The 23,946-nt window shown below is 45.9% G+C and overlaps 1 protein-coding gene across 1 annotated transcript in view; it reads right to left on the reverse strand.

The window, feature by feature from the left end:
- Positions 1–23,946, reverse strand: part of smyd3 (SET and MYND domain containing 3) — a 146,312-nt gene that overhangs the window by 102,494 nt on the left and 19,872 nt on the right. Inside the window, exons 2-5 of the mRNA XM_072690219.1 lie at positions 21,493–21,556; positions 19,024–19,131; positions 18,849–18,906; positions 15,026–15,159 (exon numbers count right to left, since the gene is read on the reverse strand). Coding sequence (XP_072546320.1) covers positions 15,026–15,159; positions 18,849–18,906; positions 19,024–19,131; positions 21,493–21,556 — 364 coding nt within the window. The remainder of the gene's footprint in view (positions 1–15,025; positions 15,160–18,848; positions 18,907–19,023; positions 19,132–21,492; positions 21,557–23,946) is intronic.

Here is a 23,946-nt window from a genome sequence, read left to right on the forward strand (position 1 = left end):
AGATCTAAAACGTGTTGAAATGTTCTTTATCTGTACGTATGGAACCATCCTGCAGTCAGTGTGTGTGTCCAGCTCTGGTTCAGTTGGTGTGTGTGTGTGTGGGTTTGCTCAGCTTTCTTTTTTGTAGTTGGAAATCAAATCATATTTGCATTTCTGCTCCTGATTAAATTCACATTCCCACTTTATTCCGCGAGCGCAGACGAGCCATCTGCTGCACCAGAGCTGCAAACCCCCCCATTACTGTTCCGCTGCTGCAGCACACCGAGCAGGGTCCTAAACCCACACTGCTGAACCACAGAGGCTGATTAAACACCCTGAGTCTGTTCTGATCCAGCATTACTAATTAAAACACCCTCAGAACCCGGAGCCGGAGTCACAAAGAAGCTCTTCTTACTGCGTTCATTCTTAACGAGCATTAACGAGCATTAACGAGCATGTTACTGTGAGCCTAAATAATTACACAATGACAAGTAGCTTAAGAAAACCCTACATCTTGATCATTAATTGAGTTTTTTGGAGAACCTCATTCAGAAACATTCTTATGAACTTCTCAGTTTTTCTCTTTAAGATCCTTCAGAAGTTTTTTCTTAAGAAAGTTTCTGTGAATCTGAATCTGGATCCAGTGCGAGCGGTCAGCTAACTCCTGCAGCTGTGGAGATATTAACACCAAACCAACCCCAGAATGTTCAGTCTGGCAAGAAACAGTGTTCTTCTATACAGATTTCTGATTGGATGCACAGTTTCCACATAGCAACCATTTAAGTATGATTTTTTTATAGGAACGAAGGTGGAATGCTCAAAACAGCTTTGCAAATGTTTGTGCATTGGAAGTACCCTAGCAACCACCTGTGACACATAGAAACCATCTGGCAACACCCTAGCAACCACCTGCAACAACAGAGGAACAGGACTCCTGGAACGTCATAGGAACCACTGGGCAGTACCCTAGCAACCACATGGGACACCATAGAAACCACCTGAGTCAGTATAGGAATCACCTGGAAGTTCTCCAGCAACCACAAGATTCTACACAGAGATACAGTTCCCTATACGTCCCTATAAAATCTAAGTAAAATAATACTAATAATAAATAAGTTAAATAATAATAATAATAATAATATAATAATAATAATAGTAATGGCACCTCCAGTGATATTGATATTGCTGAAGCCAGTATCATGATTAAGAAATGACATATCTTCCTTAGACCTCGCCTGCACACTGAAATGTCAGTGTCTGTGTGTGAGCACGAATGTGTGTGTGTGTGTGTGTGTGTAGGCTGAATGTGAATGCTGTTGGACTCGTAATTAGTTTAACAGCAGGCGTAGCTTAATGCTATTAGCTGTACTGTTTCTGCTGAGGGGTTATAAAGCAGATATAAGCAGATATGGGTTTAATTAGCTGCAGTAATGAGAAAGGGCGACTGAATGGGTCATTTATATTCACCCCCCTCCCTCCCTCTCTCTCTCCCTCTCTCTCTCTCCACATCTGCACTGTGTTTACTGCAGTGCACTGTAAGTGTTACAGGAAAGCCATGTTAAAGTAAATTAGATGCAGCTGTGGAAGTCCAGCTGTTTCTTCTTCAGCTATAATTACTCTGCAGTGGACGCACGAGCAGCTGATGGAGAAAAGCCGGCCTGCGCTCTTAACCATAGTGTCCATAATAGTGATCCACACATCCTGACAGACTGTAATACACTACAGGAAGCGTAAGGGGCGCTCTATAATGCTCCATAATGTTCATATGATCCACACGCTCATTCTGACAGACTGTAATACACTACAGGAAGCGTAGGGGGCGCTCTATAATGCTCCATAATGTTCATATGATCCACACGCTCATTCTGACAGACTGTAATACACTACAGGAAGTGTAGGGGGCGCTCTATAATGTTCATATGATCCACACACTCATTCTGACAGACTGTAATACACTACAGGAAGAGTAGGGGGTGCTCTATAATGTTCATATGATCCACACGCTCATTCTGACAGACTGTAATACACTACAGGAAGCGTAGGGGGCGCTCTATAATGCTCTATAATGTTCATATGATCCACACACTCATTCTGACAGACTGTAATACACTACAGGAAGAGTAGGGGGCGCTCTATAATGTTCATATGATCCACACGCTCATTCTGACAGACTGTAATACACTACAGGAAGTGTAGGGGGCGCTCTATAATGCTCTATAATGATCATATGATCCACACGCTCATTCTGACAGACTGTAATACACTACAGGAAGCGTAGGGGGCGCTCTATAATGCTCTGTAATGATCATATGATCCACACGCTCATTCTGACAGACTGTAATACACTACAGGAAGCGTAGGGGGCGCTCTATAATGCTCTATAATGTTCATATGATCCACACGCTCATTCTGACAGACTGTAATACTCTACAGGAAGCGTAGGGGGCGCTCTATAATGCTCTATAATGATCATATGATCCACACGCTCATTCTGACAGACTGTAATACACTACAGGAAGCATAGGGGGCGCTCTATAATGCTCTATAATGTTCATATGATCCACATGCTCATTCTGACACTGTAATACACTGCAGGAAGCGTTGGGGGCGCTCTATAATGCTCTATAATGTTCACATGATCCACACGCTCATTCTAAAAGACTGTAATACACTACAGGAAGCGTAGGGGGCGCTCTATAATGCTCTGTAATGTTCATATGATTCACCCGCTCATTCTGACAGACTGTAATACACTACAGGAAGAGTAGGGGGCGCTCTATAATGTTCATATGATCCACACGCTCATTCTGACAGACTGTAATACACTACAGGAAGCGTAGGGGGCGCTCTATAATGCTCTATAATGTTCATATGATCCACACGCTCATTCTGACAGACTGTAATACACTACAGGAAGCGTAGGGGGCGCTCTATAATGCTCTGTAATGATCATATGATCCACACGCTCATTCTGACAGACTGTAATACACTACAGGAAGCGTAGGGGGCGCTCTATAATGCTCTATAATGTTCATATGATCCACACGCTCATTCTGACACTGTAATACACTGCAGGAAGCGTTGGGGGCGCTCTATAATGCTCTATAATGTTCATATGATCCACACGCTCATTCTAAAAGACTATAATACACTACAGGAAGCGTAGGGGGCGCTCTATAATGCTCTATAATGTTCATATGATCCACACGCTCATTCTGACAGACTGTAATACACTACAGAAAGCGTAGGGGGCGCTCTATAATGCTCTGTAATGTTCATATGATTCACCCGCTCATTCTGACAGACTGTAATACACTACAGGAAGAGTAGGGGGCGCTCTATAATGTTCATATGATCCACACGCTCATTCTGACAGACTGTAATACACTACAGGAATTGTAGGGGGCGCTCTATAATGATCATATGATCCACATGCTCATTCTGACAGACTGTAATACACTACAGGAAGCGTAGGGGGCGCTCTATAATGCTCTATAATGTTCATATGATCCACACGCTCATTCTGACAGACTGTAATACACTACAGGATGCGTAAGGGGCGCTCTATAATGCTCTATAATGTTCATATGATCCACACGCTCATTCTGACAGACTGTAATACACTACAGGAAGCGTAGGGGGCGCTCTATAATGCTCTATAATGTTCATATGCTCCACACGCTCATTCTGACAGACTGTAATACACTACTGAAAGCATAGGGGGCGCTCTATAATGCTCTATAATGTTCATATGATCCACACGCTCAGGTGGAGCTATAATCTCTCAATATTATTAACATTGTAAATGTAGATACTGTGATATACAGAGCTACATTATGTCCAAATGTTTATGGACACCCCTTCTAATGAATGTATTCAGCTACTTTAAGTTGCACACATTGCTGAAACAGATGTGACGCAAATGCACACACAGCTTGTCTAGTCCCTGTAGAGAAGAAGTACTGTCAATAGAATAGGACTCTCTGGAGCAGATCAACATCATGACTCTATTGGCTCCATGCTGTCTAATGGCAGGCGTGGGCTAGAGGGGTATAAAGCCCCCCAGCATTGAGGAGCTGTAGAGCAGTGGAAGAACTGTGTTCTCTGGAATGATGGTGGTGGAGCTCCATCCAGCACTTTTGAGATGAGTTGGGGATGATGAGGTGGGGTGGTGATCATCATCCAACATCCTGACCTCACTAACGCTCTTGTTGCTGAATGCAATCAAATCCTCACAGCAATGCTCCTCCTCCAGAATCTAGTAGAAAGTCTTCTTCTCTGGACAGTAGAGACAGTTACTCCAACAGAAGCAGGATCAGCTCTTTTAATAAGCTTGAATTGAAAGGCTGAATTGGAGATAAACCTGTACTTTGCTGTTGAACACCTGTAAGGTTTAATATGAGCCGACTCCTTCAAACCTGCGTACATCACATCAGTCCGTCAGTGTGTGTGTGTGTGTGTGTGTGTGTGTGTGTGTGTGTGTGGTGTTTACCTTCAGTCTGCAGTCCAGCTTGCATCTGTCACTGTAGCACAAGCATGTCAAACACACTGTGCATGCACTTAGACACACACACACACACACACTGTTCTAGCCTCACTGCACTCCTAATGAGACATCCAATGGGAAAAGACAAGTGAGGGCCTGAGTGTGTACTCCTTTCTCTACCATCTCTCTCTCTCTCTCTCTCTCTCCCTTTCTTTCTCTCTCTCTCCCTCTCTTTCTCTCTCTCCCTCTCTCTCTGCCTCTCTCTCTGCCTCTCTCTCTGCCTCTCTCTCCCCGTCTCTCCCTCGGTCTTTCTCTCTCTCGCTCGCTCTCCCTCGCTCTCCCTCTCTCTTTCTGTCTCTCTCTCTCGCTCGCTCTCCCTCTCTCTCTCTCGGTCTCTCTCTCTCTCTCTCAGTAGTGCTGTTCCTGCATGTTAAGTGAGGAGAAGCCTGCAGCATCACAGACTGACTCATCCGTCCAGCATCATCCACCTCACATCACAGCCCCACCTACAGGAGTGAGCTCCACTTCCCTCTCACTCTACAGTCCTCCAGTCCCACAGTACTACAGCCCCACAGTACTACAGCCCCACAGTCCTCCAGTCCCCAGTCCCACAGTACTACAGCACCACAGTCCTCCAGTCCCACAGTACTACAGCCCCACAGTACTACAGCCCCACAGTCCTCCAGTCCCCAGTCCCACAGTACTACAGCACCACAGTCCTCCAGTCCCACAGTACTACAGCCCCACAGTCCTCCAGTCCCACAGTCCTCCAGTCCTACAACACTACAGTCCCCCAGTCCCACAGTACTACAGTCCCCAGTCCTCCAGTCCCACAGTACTACAGCCCCCCAATGCTACAGTCCCCCAGTACTACAGTCCCTCAGTCCTCTAGTCCTACAGTACTACAGTTCTCCAGTCCCTCAGTACTACAGTCCCCCAGTCCCACAGTACTACACTCCCCCAGCACTACAGTCCTCCAGTCCCTCAGTACTACAGTCCCCCAGTCCCACAGTACTACACTCCCCCAGCACTACAGTCCCCTAGTACTACAGTACTACAGCACATATATGGAAACTAAATTCAGTTTCTTTGGTGTCACAAAAAACAGATCATTTACATATCTGTCAATTTAGCCCTGCCCACTGAATGGGTGGGGCTAAACTGCTACAGCTTGAATGGGCGATGCTAGAATGCTGTAGGCTAAATGATTGGTGCTAAACGTCTGTACCCCCCCCCCCCCCCAACTGGTACAAAGGCTGTATTCCTTCAGTCTGTAAACAAACTCCAACCACAAATCAGCTGTAGAGCAGTGTGAACAACCAGGGAGAGAGAGAGAGAGCATTAATAAAGCTGTGTACAGGGTACAGCACTGAGGGACCAATCTAATCTAATCTCCCTGCTACCTCAGACCGGTCCTCAGAACCAGTACAGTGGAGAGTGGTTTAACTGGGCAGTGTGTAATGAGGGTGGTGGTCTCCCGCAGTTTGTAGAAGAGTCAGCTCTAATACAGACCATTACACTGAAACACACACCTCAGCTCCTCACACAGCTCAGCCCACCGCTCCTGTTTAACCCCCTCAGCACACACTGCTGCCCTCCTGCTGCACCACCAAACCACAATCACACAGCCATGTACAAACTACTGACATCATCAAAAGGAAATGATATTCACAGACTACTGATCCTGTGCACCTACAGATGAGACAGGCTGGGTGATCTCTATATACATATATAACACACATACAGTAATTTAGGCATACAGACATTTTATGAGGTCATGTGGACAGGTTTGAGTGGCTGCTGTAATTTAGACAAGGACAGCCGTCTTCACCGCTCATCACTGTCTTTATGGACCTTGCTTTGTGCACTGGAGCGCAGTCATGTTGGAGCAGGAAGGGACCGTCCCCAAACTGTTCCCGCAAAGCTGGGAGCATGAAACTGAACAAAATCTCTGAAGCATTAAGAGTTCCTGTCACTGGAACTTAACTCAACTCCTGAAAAACACCCCCACACCATGATCCCCCCTCCACCAAACTTTACACTCGGTACAATGCAGTCAGATGAGTACCGGTTCCCTGGCAACCGCCAAACCCAGACTCGTCTATCGGATTGCCAGATGGAGAAGCGTGATTGGTCACTCCAGAGAACCCGTCTCCACTGCTCTACAGTCCAGTGGCAGCATGCTTTACACCCCTGTGTCCCACGCTTTGCATTGAGCACTGAAGCTCTCTACGCTCTCTGTTCCTCAGCTGATCTGAAGCCACGTGAAGTTCGGGGGTCTGTAGCGATAGCGAAGCGAAGTCTGTGACCTCTGAGCACAATGAGCCTCAGCATCCACTGACCCCTCTCTGTCATTTTACATGGTCGACCACTTCCACTGAAGTGGGAGGAAATTTCACGACTGGACTTGTTGCACAGGTGGTGTCCGATCACTGTCCCACGCTGGAGTTCACTGAGCTCCTGAGAGTGACCCGTTCTTTCACTAATGTGTGTAGAGGCAGTCTGCAGGCCTGGGTGCTCGGTTTTATACACCTGTGGCCGTGGAACTGACTGGAACACCTGAATTCAGTGGACGGGTCAGTGAATACTTTTGACAATATAGTGCATGTACCAGATACCAGATTTCTATTTATGTATCTATGGAATTATACCCACCCATGGATTATAGAATACTGTATTTATTTATCTATGTACACACTCTCATACACACACACACACACACACACACACACACACACACACACAGACACACGCATAGCAGGTGAGGAAATGAAGAGTTTGGGAGCTGATAAACTGATCTCCACCTCTGAACAGGAGTCCCTCAGTGGTCAGTCTGGTGTTGGTGGTGGTGAGAGACGCTGAGCTTGGTGCAGTAAATTATCAGACGTCTAATTTCATGGACAGTTTCAGTCTTAATCGCATTCTATGAGAAATATGTGCAGTTAAATGTGTTTTTAATGTTCTGTCCTGTTCCCATAGGACACACACACACACACACACACACACACACACACACACACACAGAATTCAGAATATTAATATGCTATTTTAATAGGCTCTCTCTGCACTAACCCATTCACTGCCCACCATGTCCCAAATAGTAGCTACATCTGATAATAATAATAATAATAATAATAAATTATATACACTGCATTTAAGTATTTATATACAAAAACGATACAACCTATTTACATTATAAATGTGTCTATATGTATTATACCTCATATGTAATATATACTGTACGTATCTATCTAATAAAATGTCCCACATTAAATTAAGTAAAGATTTCTTTAGGATCTCTCTCTGATCAGACTGGTACTCAGAACCAGTCCCAGTCTGGTGGAGTGTGATCTCTATCTGAAATAATAATAATAATAATAATAATAATAATATACCCTCTCTGCATTAGATATCTTTAGGTACTGTGTAAGGCTCTCTGTGGAAGCTGGAGCTCCACTCTGCTGCTGCCTCTGTTCCTTTCCTGGTGAAGGACGAGTTAAACTAGAGAAAGTTCATAACGTTAGAGCAGAAGTGCTGTTATTAATATGTTATTACACTGCACTGACCTTCCCCTTCAGGCAGGCCTCCTTCATTAGAACCTGGTTAAGCTCTGGGAGTGTCTGTGTACTGCACCCCTCACTCACACTGAGCCTGCATTAAACCCGACACACACACACACACACACACACACACACACACACACACATACACTTTCTGAAAGCAAATGCCCACCAATCAAAGCTCTAGATGTGGACTGCATCATCACAGTGTCTTCTCCATTAGTACAGAACACATGAACTCATCTACACAAGGTTAAAATCACCTACATCACCTTCAGCACACACACACACACACACACACACACACACACACACAATGGACAGCCCATGTACTCCATTGTTGTTCACTTCTTTGGAGGAGTGTAATATCTGAGCGCACACTGCCCCCTGTTGATAGAAGTGCATACATCTACTCATTATTTAACTGTCCCTGTGTGTGTGTGTGTGTGTGTGTGTGTGTATTTATCACCTCACCTGACCTACACACACACTGTCAACAACTCTGCCAAGTCTGGTTTAACCCATCTTAACCTCACACTCTCAGATACACCTGTACCTGTATCACCTGTACCTGAGTGGGCAAGGTTTCAGTGCCCGAGTATACCCTGTTGGCCCAAATACATCAGCGTGTGGATCATATGAACATTATAGAGCATTATAGAGCGCCCCCTACGCTTCCTGTAGTGTATTACAGTCTGTCAGAATGAGCGTGTGGATCATATGAACATTATAGAGCATTATAGAGCGCCCCCTACGCTTCCTGTAGTGTATTACAGTCTGTCAGAATGAGTGTGTGATCATATGAACATTATAGAGCATTATAGAGCGCCCCCTACGCTTCCTGTAGTGTATTACAGTCTGTCAGAATGAGCGTGTGATCATATGAACATTATAGAGCGTTATAGAGCGCCCCCTACGCTTCCTGTAGTGTATTACAGTCTGTCAGAATGAGTGTGTGGATCATATGAACATTATAGAGCGCCCCCTACGCTTCCTGTAGTGTATTACAGTGTCAGAATGAGCGTGTGGATCATATGAACATTATAGAGCGCCCCCTACGCTTCCTGTAGTGTATTACAGTCTGTCAGAATGAGCGTGTGGATCATATGAACATTATAGAGCATTATAGAGCGCCCCCTACGCTTCCTGTAGTGTATTACAGTCTGTCAGAATGAGCTTGTGGATCATATGATCATTACAGAGCATTATAGAGCGCCCCCTACGCTTCCTGCAGTGTATTACAGTGTCAGAATGAGCGTGTGGATCATATAAACATTATAGAGCATTATAGAGCGCCCCCTACTCTTCCTGTAGTGTATTACAGTCTGTCAGAATGAGCGTGTGGATCATATGATCATTACAGAGCATTATAGAGCGCCCCCTACGCTTCCTGTAGTGTATTACAGTCTGTCAGAATGAGCGTGTGGATCATATGAACATTATAGAGCATTATAGAGCGCCCCCTACGCTTCCTGTAGTGTATTACAGTCTTTTAGAATGAGCGTGTGGATCATATGAACATTATAGAGTATTATAGAGCGCCCCCTAAAGTTATACATTAATATAATTTGAATTGAGGACTAAATCAACCACACACAAAGGAACTTTCAGAAGGTCACAGAGGTCAGTGCCATTTACAGGAACCCTGCAGCTCTCTCAGACGGTCACTGTCAGACATGGTGACCTGACCCCTGATCTTTCAGCACTCACGTGCACAGTGTGGCCATCTGTCCTCATCTCTGACCCGACATCAGAGCATGTAGCGATGACAGAGATCACCTAACACAGACACGCACACAGACACACACACACACAGACAGACACACAGACAGACACACACAGACACACACAGACACACACACACAGACACACACACACAGACACACACAGACACACACACACAGACAGACACACAGACACACACAGACACACACACACACAGAGACACACACACACAGAGACACACACACACACAGAGACACACACACACACAGAGACACACACACACACAGAGACACACACACAGACACACACACACAGACGCACACAGACACACAGACACGCACACACAGACGCACACACACACAGACACACACAGACACACAGACGCACACAGACACAGTTTGAGAAGGTTACAGTTCAGGCCGCTCTCGTCACCACCGTCGTGTTTCTACACGTCACCTCAGCGAACTCCAGAAAATCCACATGTTAATGAGCTCATGAATATTAATGAGTAACACTCAGCCCCTGTAGGAGAGACAAAACGGACTAAACACCTCGATCAGCAGCACAAATTCTACTACACCAGTCTGTATCTGTGTGTAATCTGATTGGCCGAGCAGCAGAACCACCTCTGCTCAGAGCTCCAGTTATCCAGCTTATTGGTGGGCTATAAGCTTTCATTATTTGTTGGCTACATTAGCCATGTAGCTCCAATGCCAATGCTAACTGGTGGGGTATACATTTCTATTACTTGTTAACTTGGTTAGCTTTATAACTTAAATGCTATTGGTGCTAATTCTCTTACATTAGCCTAAAACTGAAGAAACAGCTCCCTCCCTTCACTCCTCTCAGCTGGGGATGCTGTTCTGCTGTAGAGCCCACCGCTAACCCCTAACTGCGGAGTGCCGCGTGCAGACCTAGAACATCTGACCATATCAGTCCAGTTCTATCAGCACTGCACTGCTCCCAGTTCAGTTCAGCACTGATTATAAAATTCTTTTATTAACATATAAAGCCCTACATGGCCTCGCTCCTGAGTACCTGCAGGATCTTATTACTGATTATGAACCATCAAGACTACTTAGATCTCAGGGTGCTGGCCTCTTACTCGTTCCCAAAATTCAGAAAACCTCAGCAGGGGGAAGAGCCTTTTCCTATAAAGCCCCCCAGCTCTGGAATAACCTTCCAGATAATGTTGGGGACTCAGACACAGTCTCAGTCTTTAAATCTAGGCTGAAACTCATATGTTTAGTTTAGCTTTTGGTAATTAATGTTTCTTAGATAAGGGCTGCAGGTCCAGGGGTTCGAGGACACAGGGAATTGTAGTACACTGAAATGCTGGAGCTGTCGTCTCGCTGCTTACACGCGATCACTCAGGTTTGTTGACGGTGGAGCAGATGGACGCTAATGTTTCAGGGAGCTCCCGTGTCTGTGTTACCTTCTGGCTCTCTCCTTTTAATTAGACTGTTATAGTCAGACCTGCCGGAGTCGTCAGACACACTCTGATACTGCTCAACATTCTCTGATCTCTATAAAATTCCTCTCAGAACTAACTCTGTCTCTTTACCTTCTCCCAGTAAATGACCACCCAGCCCGACCTGCTGGAAGACTGACCGCTGAGGTCCCCTCTACCTGCGTCAGACCAGCTGCCATCTACCAGTCCAACCAGCAGGCCCCGCCCCCACCACCAGACCAGCGGCACACCCTCCTACCACTGCTACCTGTCTAATGACCATGTTAAACCTAAATGGACTCGCAACTGTCTGCCACTATTAATATCTGTTATACCTGGTTTAGTAATTTTTATCATTAATGTTTAAATAGTTCTGATCAGAGGAGGACGGATTGGGTCCCCCTTGTGAGTCTTGGTTCCTCCCAAGGTTTCTTCCTCCAGCTCTGAGGGAGTTTTTCCTGCACTGTCGCTGTTGGGGCTCACTGGGGGTCTTTGATTCTTCATGTCTTACGTTATTTTCTTCTTTCTTCTCTGTCTCTGTCTTTTATTAATCACTATTTATGTAAAGCTGCTTTGTAAAAAGCTGTACAAATAAAATAAATCTGACTTGACTTGACTTGATTCACCGCTCCTCACTGCTCCTCACAGCTCCTCACAGCTCCTCACAGCTCCTCACAGCTCCTCACAGCTCCTCACCGCTCCACACCGCTCCACACCGCTCCACACTGCTCCACACTGCTCCTCACAGCTCCACACCGCTCCACACCTCACTGCTCCACACTGCTCCACACTGCTCCACACAGCTCCACACCGCTCCACACCGCTCCACACAGCTTCACACCGCTCCACACCTCACAGCTCCACACAGCTCCACACTGCTCCACACTGCTCCACACTGCTCCACACTGCTCGGTAGAACAGTGCACCACCCTACTGCTCTCTTACTTTCATGGTCGCTCTTACAGCAGACGAGCAGTTCTCTTTAAGTTCTCTGGGCTTCTCTGATCTCATCCTGACCTCCACAGCTCCCCTGAACTCTTAACGATGCTCCTCACTGTAGAACCTGCAGCTGAAAATGCTCTTCCATCTTCTCACGGCTTTACTCTGTTCAGATCTGCATGTGCTGCTCAGAGGAGACGTGGTCAGCCAGCGTTAGCTGACGGTCATGAATTCAGTCAGGATGATTGTAATATGATTCTGATATTAATTTCAGATCTTTAATCCAGATGTTATTAGAATAAGTGTGATGATTTAGATGTGTAGCTTTGTTTACCTCCCAGGAAACAAAAAGAGGAGAAACTGGTGGAACCCCCCCCCAACCCCACCCCACCGCCCACCGCTGCAGTGTCACTTTTTAATGAGCGCCTCCTCCGGCTCGGCCGCTCAGATCCTTCCTACCTGGAGTGAATAAATAAATAAACTAGCTGAGGAACAGCAGCGTGAGCAGCTCCCTGGAGGAAACCCTGCTGAGGAATTCTGGGATTATAATATCCGTAGGAGGGAGGAGTCAGACAGTGTGGGAGTGAGTTATGAAGCAGCACACAGACCAGGTCACAGATTCTGACTCAGGATTCAGAGGCTAAACACCACACTATATGTCCAAATGTTTGTGGACACCCCTTCTAATGAATGCACTCAGCTACTTTAAGTTACACCCACTGCTAACACAGATGTACAAATGCACACACAGCTTGTCTAGTCCCTGTAGAGAAGAAGTACTGCCAATAGAATAGGACTCTCTGGAGCAGATCAACATCATGACCCTATTGGCTCCATGCTGCCTAATGCCAGGCGTGGGCTAGAGGGGTATAAAGCCCCCCAGCATTGAGGAGCTGTGGAGCAGTGGAGGAACTGTGTTCTCTGGAATGATGGTGGAGGAGCTCCATCCAGTACTTTTGATTGGGAGGAGTTGGGGGGGAGTTGGGGATGATGAGGTGGGGTGGTGATCATCATCCAATATTCATCCAATAGACCTCACTAACGCTCTTTCTGAAGCGGCAGCACTGACCTGCCTCAGGGTTGCAATGGTATCTTAGGTGGTTGTCATTGGTCGTGGTTATGCTGTTCCATGTGGTTGCTAAGCTATTGTGAGGTGGTTCTGAGCCACATTAGCTCCGAGGTCCAGTGCTAACTGGTGTACATCGGTGTCTACTGCTTGTTAGCTACATTAGCCTCATAGCTCCAATGCAACCATCTGCTCCCAGCTTTCTCTCGCTCTCCCTCCCAGCTCTCTCTCTCTGTCTCTCTCTCTCTCTCTCTCTCTCTCTCTCTCTCTCTCTCTCTCTTTCTCTCCCTCCTTCCCTCCCAGCTCTCCCTCTCTCTCTCTCTCTCCCTCCTTCCCTCCCAGCTCTCTCTCTCTCTCTGTCTCTCTCTCCCCCTCCCTCTCTCTCTCTCTCTCCCTCCCTCCCAGCTCTCTCTCTCTCTCTCTCTCTCTCTCTCTCTCTCTCTCTCTCCCTCTCTCCATCTCTCTCCTTCCCTCCCAGCTGTCTCTCTCTCTCCCCCTCTTCCTCTCCCTCTTTCACAGAGGGTCCGAGCCTCTCATCCAAACCAGACCGGACTCTTTGAAGCCTTCCTAAAGAACCGGGCCGGCCGGCAGTGCTCTGATGTGAAACAGGTGCTGCAGAAATTGAGCTACGGTCATTTTCTTGTTTGTCCCGGGCCAGATGTGGCCCCCCTTCTGAGTTTACATGCTGGTCCTGATGTGCCCACCTCCTTAAACTCCCCAAACCCCAGAACCCCCCAGCGCCGGGGCAGTGTTTGTAATTATGGCTCAGCGAGACGGTCCGAAACAACAAGCAAATAAAACCCACTCTGAGAGGAGCCCCCCACACCGACCTCTATAAACACACCCCTCCAACACACTCCCAACACCTGCACCGCTCCCAGCACACACACTCCACACAGAGCAGGGAAACATGCTGCTTTGGAAACACACACACACACACACACACACACACACACACACACACACACACCTGGAACAGATTAAAAAGGACAGAAGAAGAGTGTGAGACACAGGGACAGATTTTCCTACAGAGTTCTTCACCTAATGGTGATGAAGACGCTGCCTGATGCCTGAGACACTGTTCTAGAGTTCAGAGAAGAGTTCGGCTCTAGAACCTGCTTTTAGAACCAGATCATTAAAATGGTGTTTATATTTACATACACGTGCATATTCATATTCATTTTTATATTTATATTATACAGGTTGCCACATAGCAGTAGATCGGTCTCGGTGGTTCAGAGACTTTTATCAATAATGTATAAATGGTTCTGATCAGAGGAGGATGGGTCGGGTCCCCCTGTGAGTCTTGGTTCCTCAGAAGGTTTCTTCCTCCAGCTCTGAAGAAAACTGAAGCACTGTCCGGGTTTAAACAGCACCATAAACAACACCTACACAGAGTCACAGTGTGGGTACAGTACACTGATCAGAACACACACACACACACACACACACACACACACACACACACTACACTTCCAGCCCCACTAACACACAACTGAGTCTGACCCACTGACAACACACACATACAGCCTTCAGAACCCAAGCACTGAAAACACACACACACACACACACACACACACACACACGTGTCCACTAGTACCACACCTCCTCCCACACAGAGACTGGACAGCGGTTTGGTCAGACGTGGAGGATCAGTGACAGAGCTGCAGATCTGCAGCGACACACTCCGATACACTGACAGTGTGTGTGACTTGGTGTGAGATGAGGCACGGCATGGTGATGATGGGAGTGCGCCCTCCTGCTGTGTGAAGTGTGTGTGTGTGTGTGTGTGTGTGTGTGTGTCTGTTTGAGAGACTCACCCGTGCGAGTAGGCTGATGGGGGTCAGTCCGTTGGGCAGAGCAGTGCTGGTGCTCTCCTGGCCCAGGAACACCTCCAGAGTCTGGCACAGGTAAGCTAATCCCTCCCTCTGCTCATCACTCATATCCTCCAGATCTGCAGATACACACACACACACACACACACACACACACACACACCTATTAGTTTATGAACCAAATACAGTTAGAATTAATTTCTACGCCTCTCTCCACCCTTACAGTTACACACACTCTACCTTAAACACTGAGATATGGAAATGAGCTCTATTCTGATTCCCTGCCCCCAATCAAAAAGCAGCCTGGGCTGAAACATTATTACTGCTGTAGGCTGAATGGGCGGGGCTAAGCTGCTGTAGGCTGAATGGGCGGGGCTACACTGCTGTAGGCTGAATGGGCGGGGCTATACTGTTGTAGGCTGAATGGGCGGGGCTACACTGCTGTAGGCTGAATGATGTTTCATTAGGTCTTCTATGGAGATCTGAGGTTTCTGCTGGTTATTTCACAGTTCTGACACAGAAAAGAATTAAACACAGTAAAACCCTTCAGGAGTAGGGGTGTCCAAACTTCTGACATGTGCAGCTACACACCGAAAGCCCTTAACCCAAACCTAACCATACCCTTAACCTCATTAACCCAGAGGAGACACCATTAACCTGCACAGCAGCGCCGCAGTGTCGGGCCGACCCGGGACGGTTTCAATTAGTGAACCTCATTTACATAAAATCCACTGAATGAGTGACACTGGGAATTACACTGAATATTAATACATCAGATTCAGTTAATGAGCAGCACAACCTTGAAAACACACACACACACACACACACACACACACACACCAGTCCTTCATCTGAGGTCAGTCTCTGACCGCTCAGAGCCGCTCGTCCGCATATTTGTTGGCGGTGGGCCCACTCTCAGTATAGCAGTGATACCTGTGTAAAACTCCCAATAATACCACTGTACCTGATACACACACACACACACACACACACAACAACAGTGGCTCTTTGGCTGTAAAATATTAGCCAATCTACTGTCAGGTCCATTAGTATTTGGACAGTGAGATAGTGTCTGTACCTCAGTGGGAATACAGCATTGAGATGAGCCTGAAGTTCAGACCTTCAGCTTTAATTAAACAGCTTAATGGTTTAGGAATTACACAGTCCACCATTTTCACAGACTCAAAGTAACTGGACTTAACGGCCGGCTGCAGTTACTTCAGCATTAGTTCTGATCAACTGGAGAAGCATAATTAGGAGACTAAACTGTATAAATATGAAATTAAATTTAAAAATATGTTTAATAACTTAAAATAAATAAAAGGTCAAAATCAGCTTTTAAAATAAAACGATAAAAATTAACAGAAAAATTAGATCAAATAGCAAACAACAGAAATAATAATAATCAAATTAATAATAATAATAATCATAATAATGCTAAAAATAACTGAAAATAAAATAAGGTACCATGTGATAAACAGAAAAACAAAGGTAAGTAAAATAAAAATTTAAGTAAAAACAAAACAAACCAATCGGAGAGTAGAAACTTTAGGAGCCAAATCAACAATCTGGTTCCTTCTTAAAAGGAAATGTAGAGAAAAACTCTAGAAGAAGTAGAAAATAACTACTAAGAGTCATTGTTACTAAGAAAGTAAAGAAAGCATCTAGTGGGAGAAGGTAGCGGGATCACTGCCTGCAACCTGGAGACTTCAGGAGTGTAAATACAGAGGGTTTACTTTAAGATCCAAACCACTGGGAACCCTCAGAAACAGTCAGATTTGACATGTAGAAAAGATCTAAGCATCTCATCAGATCTGAAGAAGATTCCCTGCTCTGATCAAACCAAACTTTTACTGTAATACGATCAATACGATCAATACGATACATAGCACTCATTCCTGAGTTGAGGCTGTGAGTACATAGGAAAGGAAGGATTCAAGATCTGAAGCATTCATCTGTCAAACATGGTGGAGGCACTGTTATGGTAAAGGCATGAATGGCTGTCAGTAGAACCGGGTCACTGGTGTTTATTGATAATGTTCTGCTGATATGAGGAACAGGGTGGGTTCTGTTTGGGTTCTGAAGTGTGGAGCTCTACTTTCTGCTCAGATTCAGTCAAATCCTGCAGAACTGATAGGACAGCGTTTCACAGCACAGATGGATAATGAGCCAAAACACACCCCCAAAGCAACCCAACAACTTCTGAACCCAAATAAATGGAATATTCACCCGACCTCCACCCAACAAACCTGAAGCAGAAAGCAGCAGCAGCTGAGGGGCTGCAGAAGACCCGGAAAACCCTCTCAAGCAGGATGACTGACTGCAAAGAACTGAACTGTTCTGCCTTTTTTACGTGACTTCAATGACAGACAATCAAAATCTGCATTTTAATGAGCTCATGCATATTAATTAATTAATTTATCAGATAAAAGAATTCCAGCATTGTTGCTCGTAGCCTCGTAGCTCCAGAGTAAAAGGACACATCTCGCCTGATGGACCAGAGGGGAATCTGCCTGACGCTGAAGTATCGCTTTAATGCTTTTATAAAGCCTGGCTGTGATTTCCACTCCAGTGGCCACAGTACCTCTGGCTGAGCGGGTTCTGGGCTCGGATGAGGAGCGCAGCCTTTTTCTGACAAAATAGCCAATTACTGTGAACAGCCGTGGCCCTCAGGCTGGCTTTAAAACGTGGTCAGCAGCCAGAAGCGCAGCGACAGGAAAAAAATAAAATAAAAGTCCTAACGCTACAATAAATTCTGCTCCAGCTCCGACAGCCGGACCACCCTTCATCATCTCAAACCCAGCCTTTCATCTGTAGAGAATAAATCTGTCCCGCTCCCACGCTACAAATCACCCTCAACACACCGTCCTCACCCCATTCTCACACTGTCGCACCCTCACACTGCTCCAACTACACACAGAGGAACAGAACAGCGGCTCGCTGACCGGACCACCGGTTACCATCTGTCCACAGAGCCGACCTGAGGGTCTCAATATTTACAGCAAATTTCTGTAAACCACAAAAACTGCATTTTATGAAAGTACAGGGGAGAGCGGGGTCGAGAGAGCTGTAAGAGAGCGAGTGTGTCGAAGGTCTGTGTGTGTGTGTGTGTGTGTGTGTGTGTGTGTGTGTCCATTTCTCATAATCCAAATGAAAGCAACAGAATTATGATCTGAACTGATAAATAAAATAATTGATTGATAAACATCCATCAGTAGCACGACTACAACCGAGACACACATCTACACAATACGGATCAATAGGCTACATCTATTTCCACAGTTACACTACATCCATTTCCATGGTTACACTACTTTCTCTTTCATGGTTATGCTACATCCAGTTCCCTGGTTACGCTACATCCGCATCCATTTCCATGGTTACACTACACCCATTCCATTGTTACGCTACATCCATTTCCATGGTTCTATACATATTTCCATGGCCACACTACGTCCACTTCAATCGATATGGCACGCTAATTTCCATGGATACACTACATTAGTTTCCATGAATACATAGAATTTATTTTATGGTTAGGCTACATATGAATAAATATATATATATATATATACACACATATACATACATCACGTGTGTGTGTATGTGTTGTAGGTGTGTTAGGATGGGTTCTTAATGACCCTCCACTTAAACATACACACGCGCACACACGCGCGCACACACGCGCACACACGCGCACACACACGCGCACACACACGCGCACACACACGCGCACACACACGCGCACACACACTTCTAAAACCAATCCCTTGTAATTGCTCAGAGTGTGAACAGGAGGCTGACTCACGTGACTGGTGTTCAGAGAGTGAGTAGAGCTCTCCTGCGTCCGCCAGCGGATCACTGAGCTGCAGGAAGAGAACAGCAGCGTGAGCACATCACACACCTGCGGGGGTCACCTGCAGGGGTCAGCGCAGGTGTTCATGGTGTGGAAGTGTGGGTCAGTGGTTTAGACTGCAGCTTACCAGCCTGTAAATGATCCTGGCGGTGAGCCGGACAGAGTCGGTGGGGACACGGGGGTGGACACGCTTCAGACACAAGCATTCACTCTTATGTTCTACCCACGCTTCCTTCTGCAGGGTGGACAGAGGGGTGGACAGAGGGGTGGACAGAGGGGTGGACAGTGAATGAGTTAATCCAGTTCATTTAGAGCAGGGGTGACAAATCCTGGCCCTAGAGATTGACTGGCCTGCAGAGACTAAGCTCAACACACCTGACCCAGGAGATGAAGGCCTTGAGCAGCGTCTCAATAAAAGAGCCAGGTGTGTTTGATCTGAACTCTCTAGGATGGTAGATCTCAGAGACCACAGCTGGATACCCTTATGTTGTAGGAAAGCAATCACATGTGTAAATAATAACGGCAGCGTTGTTGACAGTGCTGTAGCCCCTTTACCCCTTTGTAATGGTATCAGCACTCCGACCTTTAAGGTGTTTGAACCAGAGATCTGTAGTGAAGAGGCCTACCACTTAATGTCTTCTGGTTTGTTGAGGCACTAGGGGGCGCTACTGGGAGAGTCCAGAATGAATGGGTTTGTAAGGAGCTTTAGTGTGAAGTCCCTGATTGGAAACGACTAAAGATTTTAATACCTGAGTAGCCAGAATACCAGCCAATCAGCACCCAGTAGCCAGACTACTAGCCAATCAGCACCCAGTAGCCAGACTACTAGCCAATCAGCATCCATTCTGTTTAAACCACATCTGGGCTGAAAACCTTCAGGTACATCAGGTACTGTGTGAATCTGGAGACAGACTGGATTTCTGGAGAACACAGACTCAGATGTTGTTTATGGAATATTCTCACAAACCATGACGACTCTGGAACCCAACATGGAACCGTTAAAATCAGCAGAACTGAATATCTATAACCACTGACGCCTGACTGGAGACTCAAATACGTTCCAGTTGTTTTTATGGACAGTCCTTACATGGCTGTGGTCATCCCTGTTGCTCCTGCACCTTTTCCCACCCCCTTTTCCCTTTCCAGTAAACTGTCCATTAATAAGCTCTGATCCAGCACTCTGAGCACTCGGAGGCTGACCCTCCATGTGAAGAGGGCTGATGGTCATCTGCTGCAACTGTCAGGTCAGCAATCTTCTCCCTGATTGTGGTTGTGTGCTAATCTGAGGCGAGAGACACGCTGTATAAACACTGCTAGAACAGTTTAAATTTACCTGAAATGAGAGATTATAATAACGTGAGATACTGGATTACTATTTCCATGAGCTGTAATCCACACTGATCAACAGTAAAACACTATTTATAGATATATAAATAATAATAATAATAATAATAATACAGTCAAATATATCTTACTTCATGTGTAATGAATAGAAAATATGACAGTTTACCCTTTAAATGAAATGATGAACAGTATGTGCACTAGTACAGGCTACTGACCTATGCTGCCCCTCCCCATTTTAACGTACGCTGAGTGCTGAAGAAACCCCTAAAGTAAAACACTACGTCTAATCAACTAGACTCACCGGTCCAATCAGTTTCTGATCCATGCACACAGATGTGCCAGCACTGCAATTCTGCTCAGCAGTACTGTACGGATTCTCAGAGAGAGTATTAATTATTAATGATGTTTATGATTATTAGAGGTAAGGACTGGGGTCAGACAGTGGTTCATTTAGTGTTGGTTCATAAACCCCGACCACTAGAGAGCAGTGTCCCATGGTTCTGATTGGACAAGGTCTTTTACTCAGATTTTATGTTTTTGTACTATTAATAAGTTATATTATATGTTACATTAATATAATTATTAATATTTGAATTTGATCAAAAATGAAACCAAAGCCTTATGTACAGTATCGTAACCCCTGTACCCTGATGCATATCGTACCTCCAGGTTCTGCCAACACACCCCAGATAACAGGGTTCTTCCACTGATCTGAGCACAGGCTCTGAGTGTGGTGTTCAGAGACTCCAGCCCAGCTGGAAGAGAGCAGTTATGAAATTACACACTCTGAATTAGACCCATTAGCAGAGTGTAATTGTGTGAGGGCCCACGCTTTGGCCTCATGAGTGCGTGAAAAGGAAAAATCAGGAGGCCGCGGGGGCAGACCCGTTATTATGGGATATCAACGGGGAAGTAGGTCATAAAACGAGAAACAGCTGCTGTCAGTGTCTAAGGAATGAGCTCAGATCTGCTCCTCTACCCCTGATTTACTCCCCTAAAGCACCAACGTACACACGTCCTTACAGCTACAGACAGAGGACACACTCATTAACACACTGTGCAAAAGTATTCATTTAAAAACTCTAGATGTAGATGCTAGAGGTGGTAAAACGGCAGAAAGCACCGCTGCTGCAGGAAAGGGGTTCTGTGTTCACTAAGAAATCGAGGCTCACAGAGACTCCGGAAACATGCAGAGAGCTTTAAACATCAGAGAGACAGAGACAGAGACAGAGAGCATTGGACAATGCCTTACCTGGCACTGGACGCTGCAGTATCGAGCCGTCTTACACTGAGAACATCTCAAAAGCTTCTCCCCCCTACAGACAGACAGACAGACAGACAGACAGAGACAGGGAGAGAGAGAGTCAATGTGGGTATATGAATATCTGGGGGGTATATGAATATCTGGGGGGAATATGAATATCTGGGGGGAATATCTGGGGGGTATATCTGGGTGGTATATGAATATCTGGGTGGTATATCTGGGGGGTATATGAATATCTGGGTGGTATATCTGGGGGTATATGAATATCTGGGGGTATATGAATATCTGGGGAAATAATCTGGGGGGTATATGAATACCTGGGGGGTATATGAATATCTGTTGAGTATATCTGGGTGGTATATAAATACCTGGGGGGTATATCTGGGGGGTATATGAATACTTGGGGAAATAATCTGGGAGGGTATATGAATATCTGGGGGGTATATATGGGGGTATATGAATATCTGTTGAGTATATCTGGGGGTATATGAATATCTGTGGGGTATATGGATATCTGGGGGGTATATGTATATCTGGGGGGTATATGAATATCTGGGGGGTATATCTTGGGGGTATATGAATATCTGGGGGTATATCTGGGGTGTATATGAATATCTGGGGGGTATATCTGGGGGGTATATGAATATCTGGGGGGTATATGAATATCTGGGGGGTATATCTTGGGGGTATATGAATATCTGGGGGCATATCTGGGGGGTATATGAATATCTGGGGGAATATCTGGGGGGTATATGAATACCTGGGGGGAATATCTGGGGGGTATATGAATACCTGGGGGGATATATCTGGGGGGGTATATCTAGGGGGTATATGAATATCTGGGGGGTATATCTGGGGGGTATATGAATATCTGGGGGGGTATATCTGGGGGGTATATGAATATCTGGGGGGGTATATCTGGGGGGGTATATGAATATCTGGGGGGGTATATCTGGGGGGGTATATGAATATCTGTGGGGTATATGAATACCTGGGGGGATATATCTGGGGGGGTATATCTAGGGGGTATATGAATATCTGGGGGGTATATCTGGGGGGTATATGAATATCTGGGGGGGTATATCTGGGGGGTATATGAATATCTGGGGGGTATATGAATATCTGGGGGCATATCTGGGGGGTATATGAATATCTGGGGGAATATCTGGGGGGTATATGAATATCTGGGGGGAATATTTGGGGGGTATATGAATACCTGGGGGGATATATCTGGGGGGGTATATCTAGGGGGTATATGAATATCTGGGGGGTATATCTGGGGGGTATATGAATATCTGGGGGGGTATATCTGGGGGGTATATGAATATCTGGGGGGGTATATCTGGGGGGTATATCTGGGGGGGTATATCTGGGGGGGTATATGAATATCTGGGGGGTATATGTATATCTGTGGGGTATATGAATATCTGTGGGGTATATGAATATCTGGGGGGTATATGTATATCTGTGGGGTATATGAATATCTGTGGGGTATATGAATATCTGGGGGGTATATGTATATCTGGGGGTATATCTTGGGGGCATATGAATATCTGGGGGTATATCTGGGGGGTATATGAATATCTGGGGGGTATATGTATATCTGGGGGGTATATGTATATCTGTGGGGTATATGAATATCTGGGGGTATATGTATATCTGGGGGGTATATCTTGGGGGTATATGAATATCTGGGGGTATATCTGGGGTGTATATGAATGTCTGGAGGGTATATCTGGGGGGTATATGAATACCTGGGGGGGATATATCTAGGGGGTATATGAATATCTGGGGGGGAATATCTGGGGGGGAATATCTGTGGGGGTATATCTGTGGGGGTATATCTGTGGGGGTATATCTGTGGGGGTATATGAATATCTGTGGGGAATATCTGTGGGGTATATGAATATCTGGGGGGTATATCTGGGGGGTATATGAATATCTGGGGGGATATATCTGGGGGGTATATCTAGGGGGTATATGAATATCTGGGGGGGAATATCTGGGGGGGTATATCTGGGGGGTATATCTAGGGGGTATATGAATATCTGGGGGGGTATATCTGGGGGGTATATCTGGGTGGTAATATGAATATCTGGGGGGAAACGTATCCAGCTTCACGGTCAGCCGGCACAGAGACGGGTAATAAACAGAGTTGAGAGCACTGCAAGGTCAAACAGTTCCTCAACAAGACACTCCATCCTGTGTGTGTGTGTGTGTGTGGGGGGTGAGAGACTGTAGCTGAATACCCCCCCCCCCCCCCCCCCACTCGCCCCTGTTTGACACTAACACTTGGTCAGATTCATCTTGCTGTCAGCCTGCCCTCAGGAGAGAGCTTTAAATACTCTCCACCGGGGAACAGGAGAACAGTTATCTAGCACCTACACCACACATCAGAACGTACTGAGGGAAATCAGCTCAGATCTGCTCTCAGTACCTAAT

This window comes from Salminus brasiliensis, chromosome 10 (assembly GCF_030463535.1).
Source record: "Salminus brasiliensis chromosome 10, fSalBra1.hap2, whole genome shotgun sequence".
NCBI lineage: Eukaryota > Metazoa > Chordata > Actinopteri > Characiformes > Bryconidae > Salminus > Salminus brasiliensis.